This window comes from Schistocerca americana, chromosome 10 (genome assembly GCF_021461395.2).
Source record: "Schistocerca americana isolate TAMUIC-IGC-003095 chromosome 10, iqSchAmer2.1, whole genome shotgun sequence".
NCBI classification, from domain to species: domain Eukaryota; kingdom Metazoa; phylum Arthropoda; class Insecta; order Orthoptera; family Acrididae; genus Schistocerca; species Schistocerca americana.
This window is the reverse complement of record NC_060128.1, coordinates 61,269,923-61,285,249: the sequence shown is the minus strand read 5'-3', so window position 1 is coordinate 61,285,249 and position 15,327 is coordinate 61,269,923. Positions and strand designations below refer to the sequence as shown.

The 15,327-nt window shown below is 41.8% G+C and overlaps 1 protein-coding gene across 1 annotated transcript in view; it reads left to right on the top strand.

The window, feature by feature from the left end:
* LOC124552663 (serine/threonine-protein kinase Warts-like) overlaps nt 1-14,950 on the top strand; it is a 121,034-nt gene extending 106,084 nt beyond the window's left edge. Inside the window, exon 10 of the mRNA XM_047126987.1 lies at nt 10,193-14,950. Within this exon, the coding sequence (XP_046982943.1) occupies nt 10,193-10,510 (318 nt within the window). The 3' untranslated portion in view covers nt 10,511-14,950. The remainder of the gene's footprint in view (nt 1-10,192) is intronic.
* Nucleotides 14,951-15,327: the final 377 nt, after the last annotated feature.

Sequence of the window (15,327 nt, the reverse complement as noted above, 5' to 3'; positions counted from 1 at the left end):
TTAAATCCGTTGGCTGGAAACTGGCCACCAAATGCCTACTTTCCAATCACGCAGATGCACCTCAAAGCGTTCCCTGGGATTGTCTGTTGACTAATAGCGTGTCGTTTGAGAGGTCACGAATCCGCTGAGGTGAAGCCATGCCTCGTCTGAGGTCAAGTAGTGATTTGCATCCAGATAACCATCAGCGACATGCATGAGTAACCATTCGCAATAGTGTTGTCGTTATTCGTAATCCTCCTTTTAATCATTGCATCACTCTTACTTTGTATGCTTGCGTATGTGACAGCTTCAACATGATCTGGCATGACGTTCGTTAGATATTTAGCTGTGAGGATAGACGTCTAGTTGATTACCGTGGACTTTTTACCATATTCTCCTAAATACATTCAGTGTTACCCAGCGAACAAACTTTGTTTATACGGTCACGTTTGGCGTTAGCGACTGAATCTGTTGCCCTAAATGCAGTGATCAATTTCAGGACAACACTTTTGTAGGAACAGCTGTTTCTGCTTATTTTATCGTGAATCTTCCAATTAATGTTTTAAACGATTGACATCCAAAAAAAGTTTCAACCATCAACAATTCAATCTTTGTTTCATTGAAAAAGGCATCCTGCAGATTTATTTATTTTTTTATTTGCTTATTTAGCCTGTCCAGATTAGGGCCTTAGGGCCCCGTCTTACATCTGACCAGAACAACACATACAAATATATATTACCAAAGCATTCATGAAAATGATAACAATCTTAGATATGATAATAAGCATAGTAATAATAATAATAATCATATTAATAGTGGACAATAATGAAAGTAAGAATAAATGACAATAACAACAGTAATAATAAATGAAAGTGTATTAAAAATAATATAGACTAGTTTAGAACTTAAATAATGTTTAGTATTGTCAGAAAAAGAAAGGATGAAGAACAAGAAAATTGGAATGACAATAATATTGGCTGTTAGGAGAGGACTTGATTTAGGTAGATAACTCTGTAAGCGAGGAGAAGGGAAAGTTGTAGGGGGAGGGGGGATTCAAGGGTGTCGGCTGCAGACCAATACGTGGGAGAGACAGCTATTGCGAGAGAAGGTGAGCCATTAGCTGCTTTTTGAAGCCTGGAAATGATTTAATTTCTCTGATATTTTGAGTAAGATTGTCCTAAAGTCGAGTTCCTGATACAGAAAATGTTTTAGAAAACATGACGGTGTTGTGTAATGGTACTGAGAGGATCTTACTTTGTTGAGAAGGAGTATTTCTGCTGTGCTGTTCAGATAGTAATGTAATGGCTGAAAATAAGTAAGAGGGAGTATGATGATTGAGAAGACGATGGAGTAAACATAAAGTATGGCAGTCCCTACGTTTATCAGCACGTAGCCACAATAATTGTTCATAGGCTGGAGTGATGTGATCGTAGAACGTCACAAATATATCGTACGCAAGCATTCATCGCCAGTTCACGCCCTCGAGAGTTTTCGTACGAAAGTCCTTGAACAATAGCATCCGAGCGGTTCTAGTCGCTTCAGTCTGGAACCGCGCAACCGCTACGGTCTCAGGTTCGAATCCTGCCTCGGGCATAGATGTGTGTGATGTTCTTAGGTTAGTTAGGTTTAAGTAGTTCTAAGTTCTAGGGGTCTGATGATCTCAGAAGTTAAGTCCCATAGTGCTCAGAGCCATTTGAGGCATTTTTTCGAGTTGGGTTTATTCCCTGAGCAAGAAAAGAAAGTCCCAGGGTCGTTCAGAAAGTATTGCCTCCCATTTTTATTCGTGGATGCTGCAGGAGATGCATAAATCACAACAGCTAAATAGAGCCACAGACTGTAATTTTTCCACATAGTGCCACCATTCGTTATGCACTTTGCCAACGCCGAACCACAGCCTGCATGCCGCCCTTGTAAAAATCCGCACCAGCTGAGGCTAACCACTTCCGTACCGCTTTGACATCACCATCTGAGCCTTGAAAATGTTCGCCACGAAGTCCATCTTTTAGAGGCCAAAGAGGCGGAAGCCAGAAGTCGCTAAATAGGGACTGTATGGTGGATGTGGTAAGACAGTCCTATCCGAATTTTGCAGTGTTGCGCGGTCGCAAAACTGATGTGGGGGGCCTGGTGTTATCGTGTTTCAGGTGGAAGTTGATATTTTTCTCTGGTCTTACCCTGGAAATTCGGGCTTTCAGCTTAGTCATTGTCGTCCTGTAGCGTGTTGAACTGACAGTTTCTCCAGGCTCCAGGACATCCAAAAGAACGACACGCTGGCTATCCCAGAAGACTGTGCACATCACTTCGCCTGCTGTGTCTTGAATTTCTTCTTTGACGGAGAATTCACATGTCTCCATTCCGTGGACTGCCTGTAGGATATCGGCTTGTGGTTGTGACACTACGTCTCATCTCCAGTTACGATGCTATTCAGAAAATTGTCACCTTCAGCTTCGTATTGGTCCAGCAGGTCCCGAAAAATTTCCAGTCGATGAGTTTTTTGTTCTTCTGTAAGCATCCGCGGGACCCATCTCGCACAGACTTTGAGATACTCCAACATCGTTTCCAAGGCATTACCCCCGACATTCAGCTTTGCACACAGTTCTCTGGTTGTTATCCGCCGATCAGCACTGATGAGTTGATCAAGACGCTCATCCTGACAACTGCGCCGGGTTTAACGGACCGTGGCTTGTAGATACCTTAGGTGTTGCGAAACAACTCAAATTACTTAAGAAAGGCAAGTCTTCCGCTCCGGATGGTATACCAATCAGATTCCTTTCAGAATATGCAGATTTCTTAGCAATCATATACAACCGCTCACTTGACGAAAGGTCTGTTCCTAAAGACTGGAAAGTAGCACAGGTCATACCAATATTCAAGAAAGGAAATAGGAGTAACCCATTGAATTACAGATCCATATCACTGACCTCAATTTGCAGTAGGATTTTGGAGCATATACTGTAGTCGAACATTATGAATCACATTGAAGAAAATTATTATTGATACATAACCAACACGGATTCAGAAAATATCGTCCTTGTGCGACGCAGCTAGCTCTTTATCCCCATGAAGTACTGAGTGCTCTCCACAATTGATCTCAGATCGATTCCATATTCCTAGATTTCCAGAAGGCTTTTGATACCGTTCCTCACAACCGACTATTAATCAAATTGCGTGCATCTGGAGTATCGTATCAGTTGTGTGACTGGATTCGTGATTTCCTCTCAGAGAGGTCACAGATCGTAGTAATAGACGGTAAATCATCGAGTAGAACAGAAGCGATATCTGGCGTTCCGCAAGGTAGTGTCATAGGCCCTCTGCTGTTCCTGGTTTTCATAAATGATCTAGGTGATAATCTGAGCAGCCCCCTTAGATTGTCTGCAGAGGACGCTGTAATTTACCGTCTAGTAAAATCATCAGACGGATAAATGCCAATTAAAAAATTATCTAGAGAGAATTTCTGTATGGTGCGAAAAGTGGCAATTGGCGCTAAACAACGAAAAGTGCGAATGTCATCGACATGAGCACTAAAAGAAATCCGATTAATTTTGGGTATACGATAAACCGCACAAATCTAAGGGCTGTCAATTCGACTAAATACCTAGAAGTTACAATTACGAGCAACTTATATTGGAAAGACCACTTAGATAATATTGTGGGGAAGGCGAAACAAACACTGCGCTTTGTTGGCAGAACACTTAGAAGATGCGACAAACTCAGTAAAGAGAGAGCGTACATTATACTTGTCCGTCCTGTGCTGGAATATTGCTGCGCGGTGCGGGATCCTTACCAGGTAGGATTGTCGGAGGACATCGAAAAAGTGCAAAGAAGGGCAGCTGGTTTCGTGTTATCGCGCAATAGGCGTGTGAGAGTCACTGATATGATACGCGAGTTGGGGTGGCAGTCACTGAAACAGAGGCGGTTTTCTTTGCGGGCGAGATCTATTTACGAAATTTCAATCACCAACTTTCTCTTTGGAATGCGAGAATATTTTGTTGACACCCACCTACGTAGGGAGAAATGATCATCATAATAAAATACGAGAAATCAGAGCTCGAACGGAAAGATTTGTGTTCACTTTTTCCATGCGCCATTCGCGAGTGGAATGGTAGAAATGATTCGATGAACCCTCTGTCCTGCACTTAAGTGTGAATTGCAGAGTACCCATGTAGATCTAGATCTAGATGTAGATGTAGATGTCATGCATACACTTTTCAGAACTTTGAAAATACCGTATCCGTTGCCTCACATTGCTCATGTATCGTCTCCATAGCCCTTTAGCAAGCGTCGATGGAGTCCAATCAGCGCAGTTCCTCAGCAATAAGGAACTCAATCACTCATCGCTGTCCATGTGACACTCCATTTTGCAGCACTCCCTTGCTGGCACCAACAACCGCAGAACAACGGAACCACCTGCAAATGAAAGAGAAAGGTTCAAGCATTAACACTACACCAACGACATCTGGTGCGGACATCCAAAGTTACCTAAAAAAAAAAAAAATAGAACGGAGGCATCACTTTTGGAACGACCCACGTAGCGTATATGCTACACAGGAACAGACGAGGATACGCCGAGTAGGGTGTTGATGACGGCGGTTAACGCCTGCCAGACCGGCAACCAGCGCAACTTAGATGTATTGCTGTGAAGCTGCCGTCCTTGCATAAACACGGAGATAATGCAGCTATTACGTTCTCATGACCTCACTACTACGATTTTCTTTTTGTGGTTCAAATGGCGCTATGGGACCTAACATCTGATGTCATCAGTCACCTAGACGTAGAACTACTTAAACCTAACTAACCTAAAGACATCGCTCACATCTATGTCCGAGTCAGGATTCGAACCTGCGACTATAGCAGCCGAATGGTTCCGGAATGAAGCGCCTAGAACCGGTCCTCCACAGCGGCCGGCTTCGTTTCGTGGGGAAACATGAAGTGTACGAGATACTGATATACCCTCTGAAGACTTGCTTGCTCTTCCCATTAAGGCTGCAACCACTATGCGTGAAACGCCTCATTGTTTTGGCACGTTAGACAATAATTAGCGCACAGATGCAGTAATGGACCACAGTAACGGACGACACTAATCAACGTCTCAAAAACATTATTCGCTGCAAAGCAGTTTGGACACTGTCTTGAGTTCCACCATCATCAAAATCTTATGGACCCTTAGCGGAGAAACGATGCAACTGTGACAATTTTGCCACATAAAAACGTGCTTCTTTGTTACCTTCTCTAAACACTGTAAAATTTTGTTCACGTCGCCTTTTTGCATCCTGGATGAGCAGTAAAGGTTGAAAATTACCTGTGGTGAAGTTTCTATTGAATATGGGTTCGGTTTAGTCACCATGTGTGGTAGCGGGGTGGTTCCAACCGATGTGTATTCATCTCTTGGTCTCCCTCTACAATTTTTACCCTCCATGCTGCCCTCCAATAATAAACTGGTGATCCCTTGATGCCTCAGAATATGTCCTACCAACCGATCCCTTCTTATAGTCAAGTTGTGCCACAAACTCCTGCCCAGGTTTATTCCGTACCTCCTCATTAGTTATATGATCTACCCATCTAATCTTCAGCATTCTTCTGTAGCACCACATTTCGAAAGCTTCTTCTCCAAACCGTCCATGTTTCACTTCCATACATGGCTACACTCCATACAAATACTTTCAGAAACCACTTTCTGACACTTAAATCTATACTCGATGTTAACAAATTTCTCTTCTTCAGAAACGCTTTCCTTGCCATTGCCAGTCTACATTTTATATCCCCTCTACTTCGACCATCATCAGTTATTTTGCTCCCCAAATAGCAAAACTCCTTTACTACTTTAAGTGTCTCATTTCCTAATCTATTTTCCTCAGCATCACCCGACTTAATTCGACTACATTCCATTATCCTCGTTTTGCTTTTGTTGATGTTCGTCTTATATCCTCCTTTCAAGACACTGGACACTAAGGATATGTGGAATTTTTCAGACAGTATTTCAGCTTTACATAATGCACAGCAGATTTTGTAAAAAAATGTAGATGTATGCAAGAGAACGTCCACGACAAATATTCTGATTCTGATGTCATCCAGTTATTAGAACAGTGTTAATCAGTTAGAGCCCATTACTTCAGTAATATCGTCATTGTACTCATCAGCCATCTTCCAACAACTGCTGAACAAAAGTCAAATCCCGCTGTTTTCGAGGGATGAGTATTGCTCCCAGACGTTTCCCAATATCGTTTGCCCACCTTCCCATTAGTCGTCAGCTTTGTTCATACCCATCTGTGGTGTTCATTTTCAAGGCTGTTTGTAGTTGTTGATTTACGGTAGAAGACTGGTACGCTACACATCTTCTACAGCACTGTGGACTGATAGTTACAGCTGACAACAGCAACTGACAAGGCCAACTTTCACTCGTATACTGAGGTGGCAAAAGCCATGGGCTACCTCCTAATACCGTGTCGGACTTCCTATTGGCGGTAATAGTGCAGAAACTCGAAGCAGCACGGACTCAAACAGTCGTTGGAAGTATCCTGCAGAAATATTGGGCCCTGTTGCCTACATAACCGTTCACAATTGCCGATGTGTTGTTGGTGCAGATTTTTTGCACGAATTGACCTCTCCATTACATCCCATAAATGTTCGATGGGATTCATGCCGGGCGATATGGGTGGTCGAATCATTCGCTCGAATCGCCCAGACTGTTCTTCAAACCGATCGTGAACAGCGGAGGTCGAAAACACCGCTTCAGTTGTAAATTTCTTTATTTTCACACGACCGGCTTGGGGCTGTTATAAGCCCATCTTCAGGTATCGTACTGGAAATAGCAAAAGACGGGAGGTAATTTTCATACGCCGCAACACACATAAAAATAAAAAAAATTCAAACATTTTTATAAACTTAAAAAAAAAAAAAAACACTTTGAAACCGCCGGTCGGGCTAGGTGCTGTGAAACCTATGTCAATGCGCAAGTGACACCACACAGTACTATGGACGACTGCCTGGGTAGGGAATGTATACAAATGGTGTCACGACACTTAGGCTGTGCTGTGGTCCCCGAGCGCCGGCGTGTAGCAGGCGGGGTGCGCTGCCTATGAGCATAGAACAGGGAGAAGCGGGTGTGAACGAGGAGGCAAATTGGTAAACCAGAGTGGCAAAAGTGCTGCCATCTATTGACGGAGAGGAGAAAGCCGGAGCCACTAGCTCGGCTCTTCACAAATTGAATTTAGTGGTTTACATTCAAAATTAAGAAGAAAAAAAAATTTCATAAAAAATACACGAAATAATTTAAAAGTGCATTTTGCGTAGTAAAGGAGCGTATTGAACAGGTCGTTACAGAACTGTCGTAAAACTGAGTGGAAGGTGCGATATAAAATTATTGTATGAACGGCAAACCGCAATGAAACTTTCCTTTTACATGAGTGGAAAACAAGTTTTAAATTTAGTGGAGATATACAGGGTGGTCCACTGAAAGTGACCGGGAGAAACATCTCGCGAAATAAGCGTGAAACGAAAAAACTACAAAGAACGAAACTTGTCTAGCTTGAAGGGGGAAACCACATGGCACTATGGTTGGTCCGCTAGATGGTTCTGCCATAGGTCAAACGGATATCAGCTGCGTTTTTTTTTAAATAGGAACCCCCATTTTTATCACATATTTGTGTAGTACGTAAAGAAATACGAATGTTTTAGTTGGACCACATTTTTCGCTTTGTGATACATGGCGCTGTAATAGTCACAAACGTATAAGTACGTGGTATCACGTAACATTCCTCCAGTGCGGACGGTTTTTCCTTCGTGATATATTACCCGTGTTAAAATGGACCGTTTAGCAATAGCGAAAAATCAAAATGCCCAGTGGACGTTTTCTATGTATGCTGCTCGGTATCCTGGACGACATCATCCAAGTGTCCGGACCGTTCAACGGATAGTTACGTTATTTAAGGAAACAGGAAGTGTTCAGCTACATATGAAACGTCAACCACGACCTGCAACAAATGGTGATGTCCAAGCAGGTGTTTTAGTTGCTGTGGTGGCTAATCCGCACGTCAGTAGCAGACAAATTGCGCGAGAATCGGGAATCTCAAAAACGTCGGTGTTGAGAATGCTACATCAACATCGATTGCACCCGTACCATATTTCTATGCACCAGGAATTGCATGGCGACGACTTTGAACGTCGTCTACAGTTCTGTCACTGGGCACAAGAGAAATTACGGGACGGTGACAGATTTTATGCACGCGTTCTATTTAGCGACGAAGCGTCATTCACCAACAGCGGTAACGTAAACCGGCATAATATGCACTATTGGGCAACGGAAAATCCACGATGGCTGCGACAAGTGGAACATCAGCGACCTTGGCGGGTTAATGTATGGTGCGGCATTATGGGAGGAAGGATAATTGGCCCCCATTTTATCGATGGCAATCTAAATGGTGCAATGTATGCCCTATTTCCTACGTAATGTTCTACCGGTGTTACTACAAGATGTTTCACTGCATGACAGACTGGCGACGCACTTCCAACATGATGGATGTCCGGCACATAGCTCGCGTGCGGTTGATGCGGTATTGAATAGCATATTTCATGGATTGGTCGTCGAAGCACCATACCATGGCCCGCATGTTCACCGGATATGACGTCCCCGGATTTCTTTCTGTGGGGAAAGTTGAAGGATATTGGCTGTCGTGATCCACCGACAACGCCTGACAACATGCGTCAGCGCATTGTCAATGCATGTGCGAACGTTACGGAAGGCGAACCACTCGCTGTTGAGAGGAATGTCGTTACACGTATTGCCAAATGCATTGAGGTTAACGGAAATCATTTTGAGCATTTATTGCATTAATGTGGTATTTACAGGTAATCACGCTGTAACAGCATGCGCTCTCATAAATGATAAGTTCACAAAGGTACATGTATCACATTGGAACAACCGAAATAAAATGTTCTAACGTACCTACGTCCTGTATTTTAATTTAAGAAACCTACCTGTGCGTCTAAAATTGTGAGTGATATGTTAGTGACTATTACAGCGCCATCTGTCACAAAGCGAAAAAAGAGGTCCAACTAAAACATTCATATTTCTTTACGTACTACACGAATATGTAATAAAAAATGGGGGTTCCTATTTTGAAAAACGCAGTTGATATCCGTGTGGCCTATGGCAGGGCCATCTAGCGGGCCAACCATAGCGCCCTTCAATCTAGGGTAGTTTCGTTCTTTGTAGTTTGTTCGTTTGACGCTTATTTCGTGGGATATTTGGCCCAGTCACTATCAATGGACCACCCTGTATATCCCCACTAAATTTAAAACTTGTTTGCCACTCATGTAAAAGGAATGTTTCATTGCGGTTTACTGTTCATACAATAATTTTATATCGCATCTTACACTCAGTTTTACCACAGTTCTTTACCGACCTGTTCAATATGCTCCAGCTGAGCACGGATTACAACTTCGGTGTCATCTATAACCAGCATGGAACTGCACCCCACAAACTGACATCCGGCGCCGGCCGGTGTGGCCGAGCGGTTCTAGGCGCGTCAGTCCGGAACCGCGCTGCTGCTACGGTCGCAGGTTCGAATCCTGCCTCGGGCATGGATGTGTGTGATGTCCTTAGGTTATGTCCATTAGAATTATCCGGGCTGTTATGCCGTGGTCGGTTGATGAATTCTGTGTCAATTCCCAACTTTTCGTCTCCGACTGCGGGAGACATCTTCAAGAGGGTCCGTAGCTCGATGGAAGGTCCAACACACCCACTGACTCGCTACTGTCAGTGGGTGTGTTGGACCTTCCATCGAGCTACGGACCCTCTTGAAGATGTCTCCCGCAGTCGGAGACGAAACGTTGGGAATTGACACAGAATTCATCAGCCGACCACGGCATAACAGCCCGGATAATTATAATAGACATGATATTTCCGGCCGTGAAAGGCTACATTTTAGTGTCCTTAGGTTAGTTAGGTTTAAGTAGTTCTAAGTTCTAGGGGACTTATGACGTGAGAAGTTAAGTCCCATAGTGCTCAGAGCCATTTGAACCATTTTGAACCTTTACACGGATGATGGAATGAATAGGTTTCAGTCCTGTCAATAGCGATCCATAGTGTGAATGTAATTCTTCATAGGCGCTACAAACGCTCTTGGGCTTCTCCAAGAACGCCGTAGAAGGGAATGTTTTAATATGTATGTGTGGGGTGTCCCAGTGGGACGTGTGGTATAATAAGCTGGTGTGTCAGTTCCAGCAGTTCCCGCAACTGGGCAGCTTCCAGCCGGGCCCGCAGGCCTTCCGCCCCCAGCGCCAGCAGCCGCCCCCGCCGCCCTTCGGCTTCCGGCCGCTGTCCCCCCAGCAGTACGACACCATCACGCCGGCCCTGCAGTCTCTGCAGAGGCAGCAGCAGCAGCAGCAGTTCCGGCAGCGGCCCAGCCTCCTGCAGAACAACGTCCTGGGCGGGGCCCTCCGGGAGGACATCGACATCGTGTCCAAGGTGCTCAGCCTCAACCACCAGCGCCGCAACGACACGGCTGAGGAGGAAGAGCCGTCACTCACCCCTTGATGTCAAGTGTCGGTGACATCATCCGGGCCTCCAGGCCGAGAACTTATTCAGCACCACTGCCTCTCATCCCATATACATTCCAACCATCTCTTTCAACTCCCTATTCACCTAACTCAACTTACTCCTCTCAACACTCAAACACTTGTACTTGAAGCTGTTACATCTAACTATGACCGGTGCATTCACTTGGCACTCATTCTAACCAGTGCCTATCGCTATGAACACCAATATTTCTTGAATAATGCTCCTATCTGTCATACTGAGGCCATACACTATTAAGTCACAAAATAAATTTGGCAGGCTCCCTACAGTTATGGAACTAGGAAACAGCTGCAGTTCCATGAAATGAGATGTTTTATCACTCATTACTGGCATCTATTATAACTTTAATCATCTTCAGATTAAATATCTTCAACGTTTCGCGCCCCTGTCAGCAACTGTATAAATATTAATTTTAATAATCAACAGCCTCAGTTGCACCGTTTACCTAGAATTTACCTAGGTTTCAGTCGGGATAACCCAACCTTCTTCAGAATAGCAGTAAATACCGTTTGTCCATAGTGGACATCGTCAAGCTAAAATTACCAATCCATAAATTATCGTCAGACTGTAAAAACTTACCTGAAACTGCCTTGGCTCTACTTCGTGACCGCGATGCGGCAGCCACGAGTGCTGTACTGGAACTCAAGTAAAATTAACCTTCAGATTATGTTACTTCATATTTAATAAGAAAGAACTGTAAGTAGAAGCCAAAATACTCTTAAAGAACCTTAGATCTTAGCTCCTCCAGCGCTAAGTAATACATGCCTACAATTATGGAGCTAGGAAACAGCTCCAGTTCATTGAAATGAGATGTTTATTACTCAATACTCGCATCTATTATTACTTTAAACATATTAATACTAAGTTACTTCATATTTAATAATGTCCTTGCCATATCTGTCTTGGAGCCTGCTGGAAAAACGATGGAGAAAGAACTGTAACCCATAGAAGTCTTAAAGAACTCTTAAAGTACCTTAGATCTTAGCTCCTCCAGTGGGCAATAAGATTCCTCCAACAAACTTGATCATCTGCCAGGTTTTCAGCTTCCTCCATGCCCATTCATTGAAGGTCCTTTGCTAAAGGCTGTTATGAGGGCTTCCTCTACTTATGTATCCATTTGTTGCTTTTCACATTTTGGTATTCTCCCATCTTTCATGCATAGAAAACGCGCTGTAAGCTTCAGTTAATTTCGTGCGATCTTCGTACAAAACTTATTCTCAGCACTTCACCGTTTAAAATGTGGTCGTGGTAACTGAGCTTCAAAATTCGCTCAAGCGTCGTTGTCGAAAAAGTTGAGCTTCTGTGGTCGATTTTCTCACTTTTACAGGTCTCATATGTATATATGGCTGTCGACAGGATGATACAGAAATACTGCTGAAGCTTTGAAAATCGCATTCGTCGGAAGACTGGAGTAGTTTTCCCAGTGCACCTACTCATATCTGCAGCTACGTCCCTGTTATTGCACATAAGGCAGCCAAGATGCGAAAAATCGGTCAACATCTTGTACTACCTTGTGTTTCACTGTAATTTGAGTAGATACATTTGCACCTTTTAAGCACATTGTGTTTCTCTTATCACCATTTATTTTTAACACTACAGAACTCACCTTTGCATACAACATGACGGTCGTTAGTTGTAAACTTCGTGCTGTTTCTGCCAGAACAATCAGGTAATCAGCAAAATCCAGATCCGTAAGCCTATAACACTCATTCCAATGTTGGCCCATGTTGGATTTTTTCATGGCTTTTCTCATTATGAAATCTGTGACGAATATTAAAAGGAATGGTGACTAAATGTGCCCATGTCTGGAACGTTTGAGAATGCTAAGAAAATGTGTGTTTCCATATTACACAGCATCTCGAGTATAGTAGACAACTAACGAGCACAAAATACCGATATAATACATGCTATAGCCCTACAGCGTGATCACCATTGCAGGTGTGGTATCTACTTTACAAACACAAGTCAGCTACGACTGGTTCGTTTCGGCTCCTGTTATGGTGGTTATAAAAGTGTTTCAGTTGCATTAACTGTATGTTAATCACTCACTCCCAGTATCAATCAGCTTTAATGATCTCGAGATCATGTCCAAGGCGTGTTGTGAGCATCGGAACATATGCATTTCATATGCATATAGTCCAGAAGCATTTCTATTGATCTACGTCACTGACCTGTGACGAAAAAGTTGATTATGTTGACGGGCGCGGTTATAATTCCCTCAATATGTCTGCCGTTGTTGGCACTGCACTGTGTCTCTCCTGGTAGAGTGCTCTAGGATCAAACTATGAATACTAGGCACCGTTGCACAACTATAACTGTGTTTTTTTGTGATGTACAGGTGCTCACTGTCAAAATACTTTGTGTCCCCAAAGTGAGCCATTTTTGATAGGATGTTAAGTGGAAGTTAATGCCTCACGTTGCGAGCCGATTTCTGGACACATAATTAGTAAATGCTGAGTTTACCCAAACCCAGCAAAACACACATTTTCGTAGAAATACCTACCGGAAACTTCCTCATCTACATCTGGACGGCAGAGGCTATAGTTCATTATGTCCTCTCCAGACCATTAGAGCAGTAACTTAGGCTATCGTAATACTGAGTTCCTAAACATGATCACGAAATCACACCAAGGCATAAACAAATGATGGGACATGTAATACCCCAGCGTTGCACATCCATATGTCACGCCATCAACCAGTAACCATTATACCCAATTCTGTTAGGTTTATTCAAATAGCTGCGACTTACGACAATGGCCTCCAGCCGCTTTTCAGCTACCAGAAATCAGAACAGATATTGCTCCTTCGCGATTGCAGTGTGATGTATGAGACCATTTTTCTACACAAAATTTCGCCTTGAAGAGGTAATGCGACCTATGATTTCAGACGCCTGCACTTACGCCATATTTTTTCATAGCATTGCATGGCTCGCTGATTGACACATGGCAGTAGTTGAATAAGGCTTGCATCCACCTTTCTGGTCTGTCTGACAACTCCCCACAGTATTTGATGTAACTATTTAGCTGAATGTTAGCCCGAGTTTGTACTCGGAAATGAAAACGTTCCGGTCTAACGATACAATCAGTAACGAGTGTAAATTTCAGATTTTAACAGAGATATTAAGACAATTTCTGGCGAATGTTGTCTAGAAAATTGATATCATCAATACCAGGAAATATTTCTTCCCTTAGAGGATAAAAATTATTGCATATAGGCATAGTACCAATTAAATTTACCCTCGGAAAAAGACAAAAATGCCACCAGAAATATTTATTGCAAGTCATTATTGAAACAATTCGTTTTATATCTTTCTTACCTCATGAATGTGATTTAATTGTATGTTTCACTGAATATAAAGGCACTAATAGTTAGCATTTACTTTCACACAGTTCTGTATTATTTCACAATGGTACCTTCGAACAGTTTTCCATATTTTCCGTTTAATAAAATTTGCTATTCTTGTAATAATTACGCCTTACACGTGGAAAATATTATTGTCTAATAGATTTCCTGATGTCAAACTTACTTCCTCTCCTGCCACTACTAAACAATATCTGTATCCGTTTCTGTTCAGCGATTGTTTCCTTTCATGTCCTTCACTGGCTGACACTTGCCTATCATCATTCACATCATTTTTATATGAATACATCATCACATTCACAATCATTTCATTAATATTTATATTCATCGAGTAACACAAAAATATATTAATTTTAATTTAGATGTTAGTCTGAATGCTCAGTTTGAACAATGATGATCAAAATAACAATCAAATAATTTTTTTCGATATGAGATTTTGTTTTTTACTGAATACATCTGAAATCGTTAATTATGAAACAGACAGACTGTTTTTTAATACAAAGTTATGTCACACATGTGCTTCTCATCATTGAGCAATTTTTGCGGTCTATTCCGTTTTATTTATATACAATATTTTCAGCTATAATTAAAACTTATGAGTGCAACATGTAACTGGTTTAAGATATAACTTGATACAGCTTTGTTCACTTTAAAACTGCATATATCAATTGAAAACTGGTACAACTTTATCTCTGAACAGTGTCCTGTAGAAATGCTAAAAATATTTTGTAAAATTACGGTATTTAATATGATGCTATGCTGTTATTTATACTGATAGAATTCTTTCAGAAATCTGAATTTTGTTTGATGTAACATGCTGCACTTTCTTTGACTTCTGTTTTGCAAAAGTTTTCAGATCATTTCATGATAAATTATGCTCCAGTTGTATTTATTGTTAAATTTCAGCTCAAAGACATTGATTCCCTATAATTTACCTGTGTTTTCTTTGAGAAAGGAGATATCAGGAATGTCTAAAGTGCTTTTACGTTAAAAAATATAGAGTTTTTATTCCGAAAATTTCAATAGTTAGAGAACATTAGTTTCCTCAGAGCTAAAAAGGTTTATCAACTTTGCTTTGTTTACAGTGAAAATATCTCAATTTAAATAGTTGCATAACCTTTGTTGGATATCTTAATGTTTCCCAAAACATGGTTATTGAGTGTAATTGATTTATGTCTGCTTCTCGCCATTCCTCAACCTTGGAAAAGAATTAGTTACATACAAGAACATATTTTCTAAATTAAAAAAAAAGTGTTCTCAAGTTTGTTTTTGTATGATGTAAAATGTATATGGACGTTACACATTGTAATCAGATGTATTTCAATACTGTATTAAATTGTTTTTACTTTATATTTTTAGCTATTTCTATATTTTTTTATGTTCCTTATCGGTCAGTACTATGAGGTACAGTATAA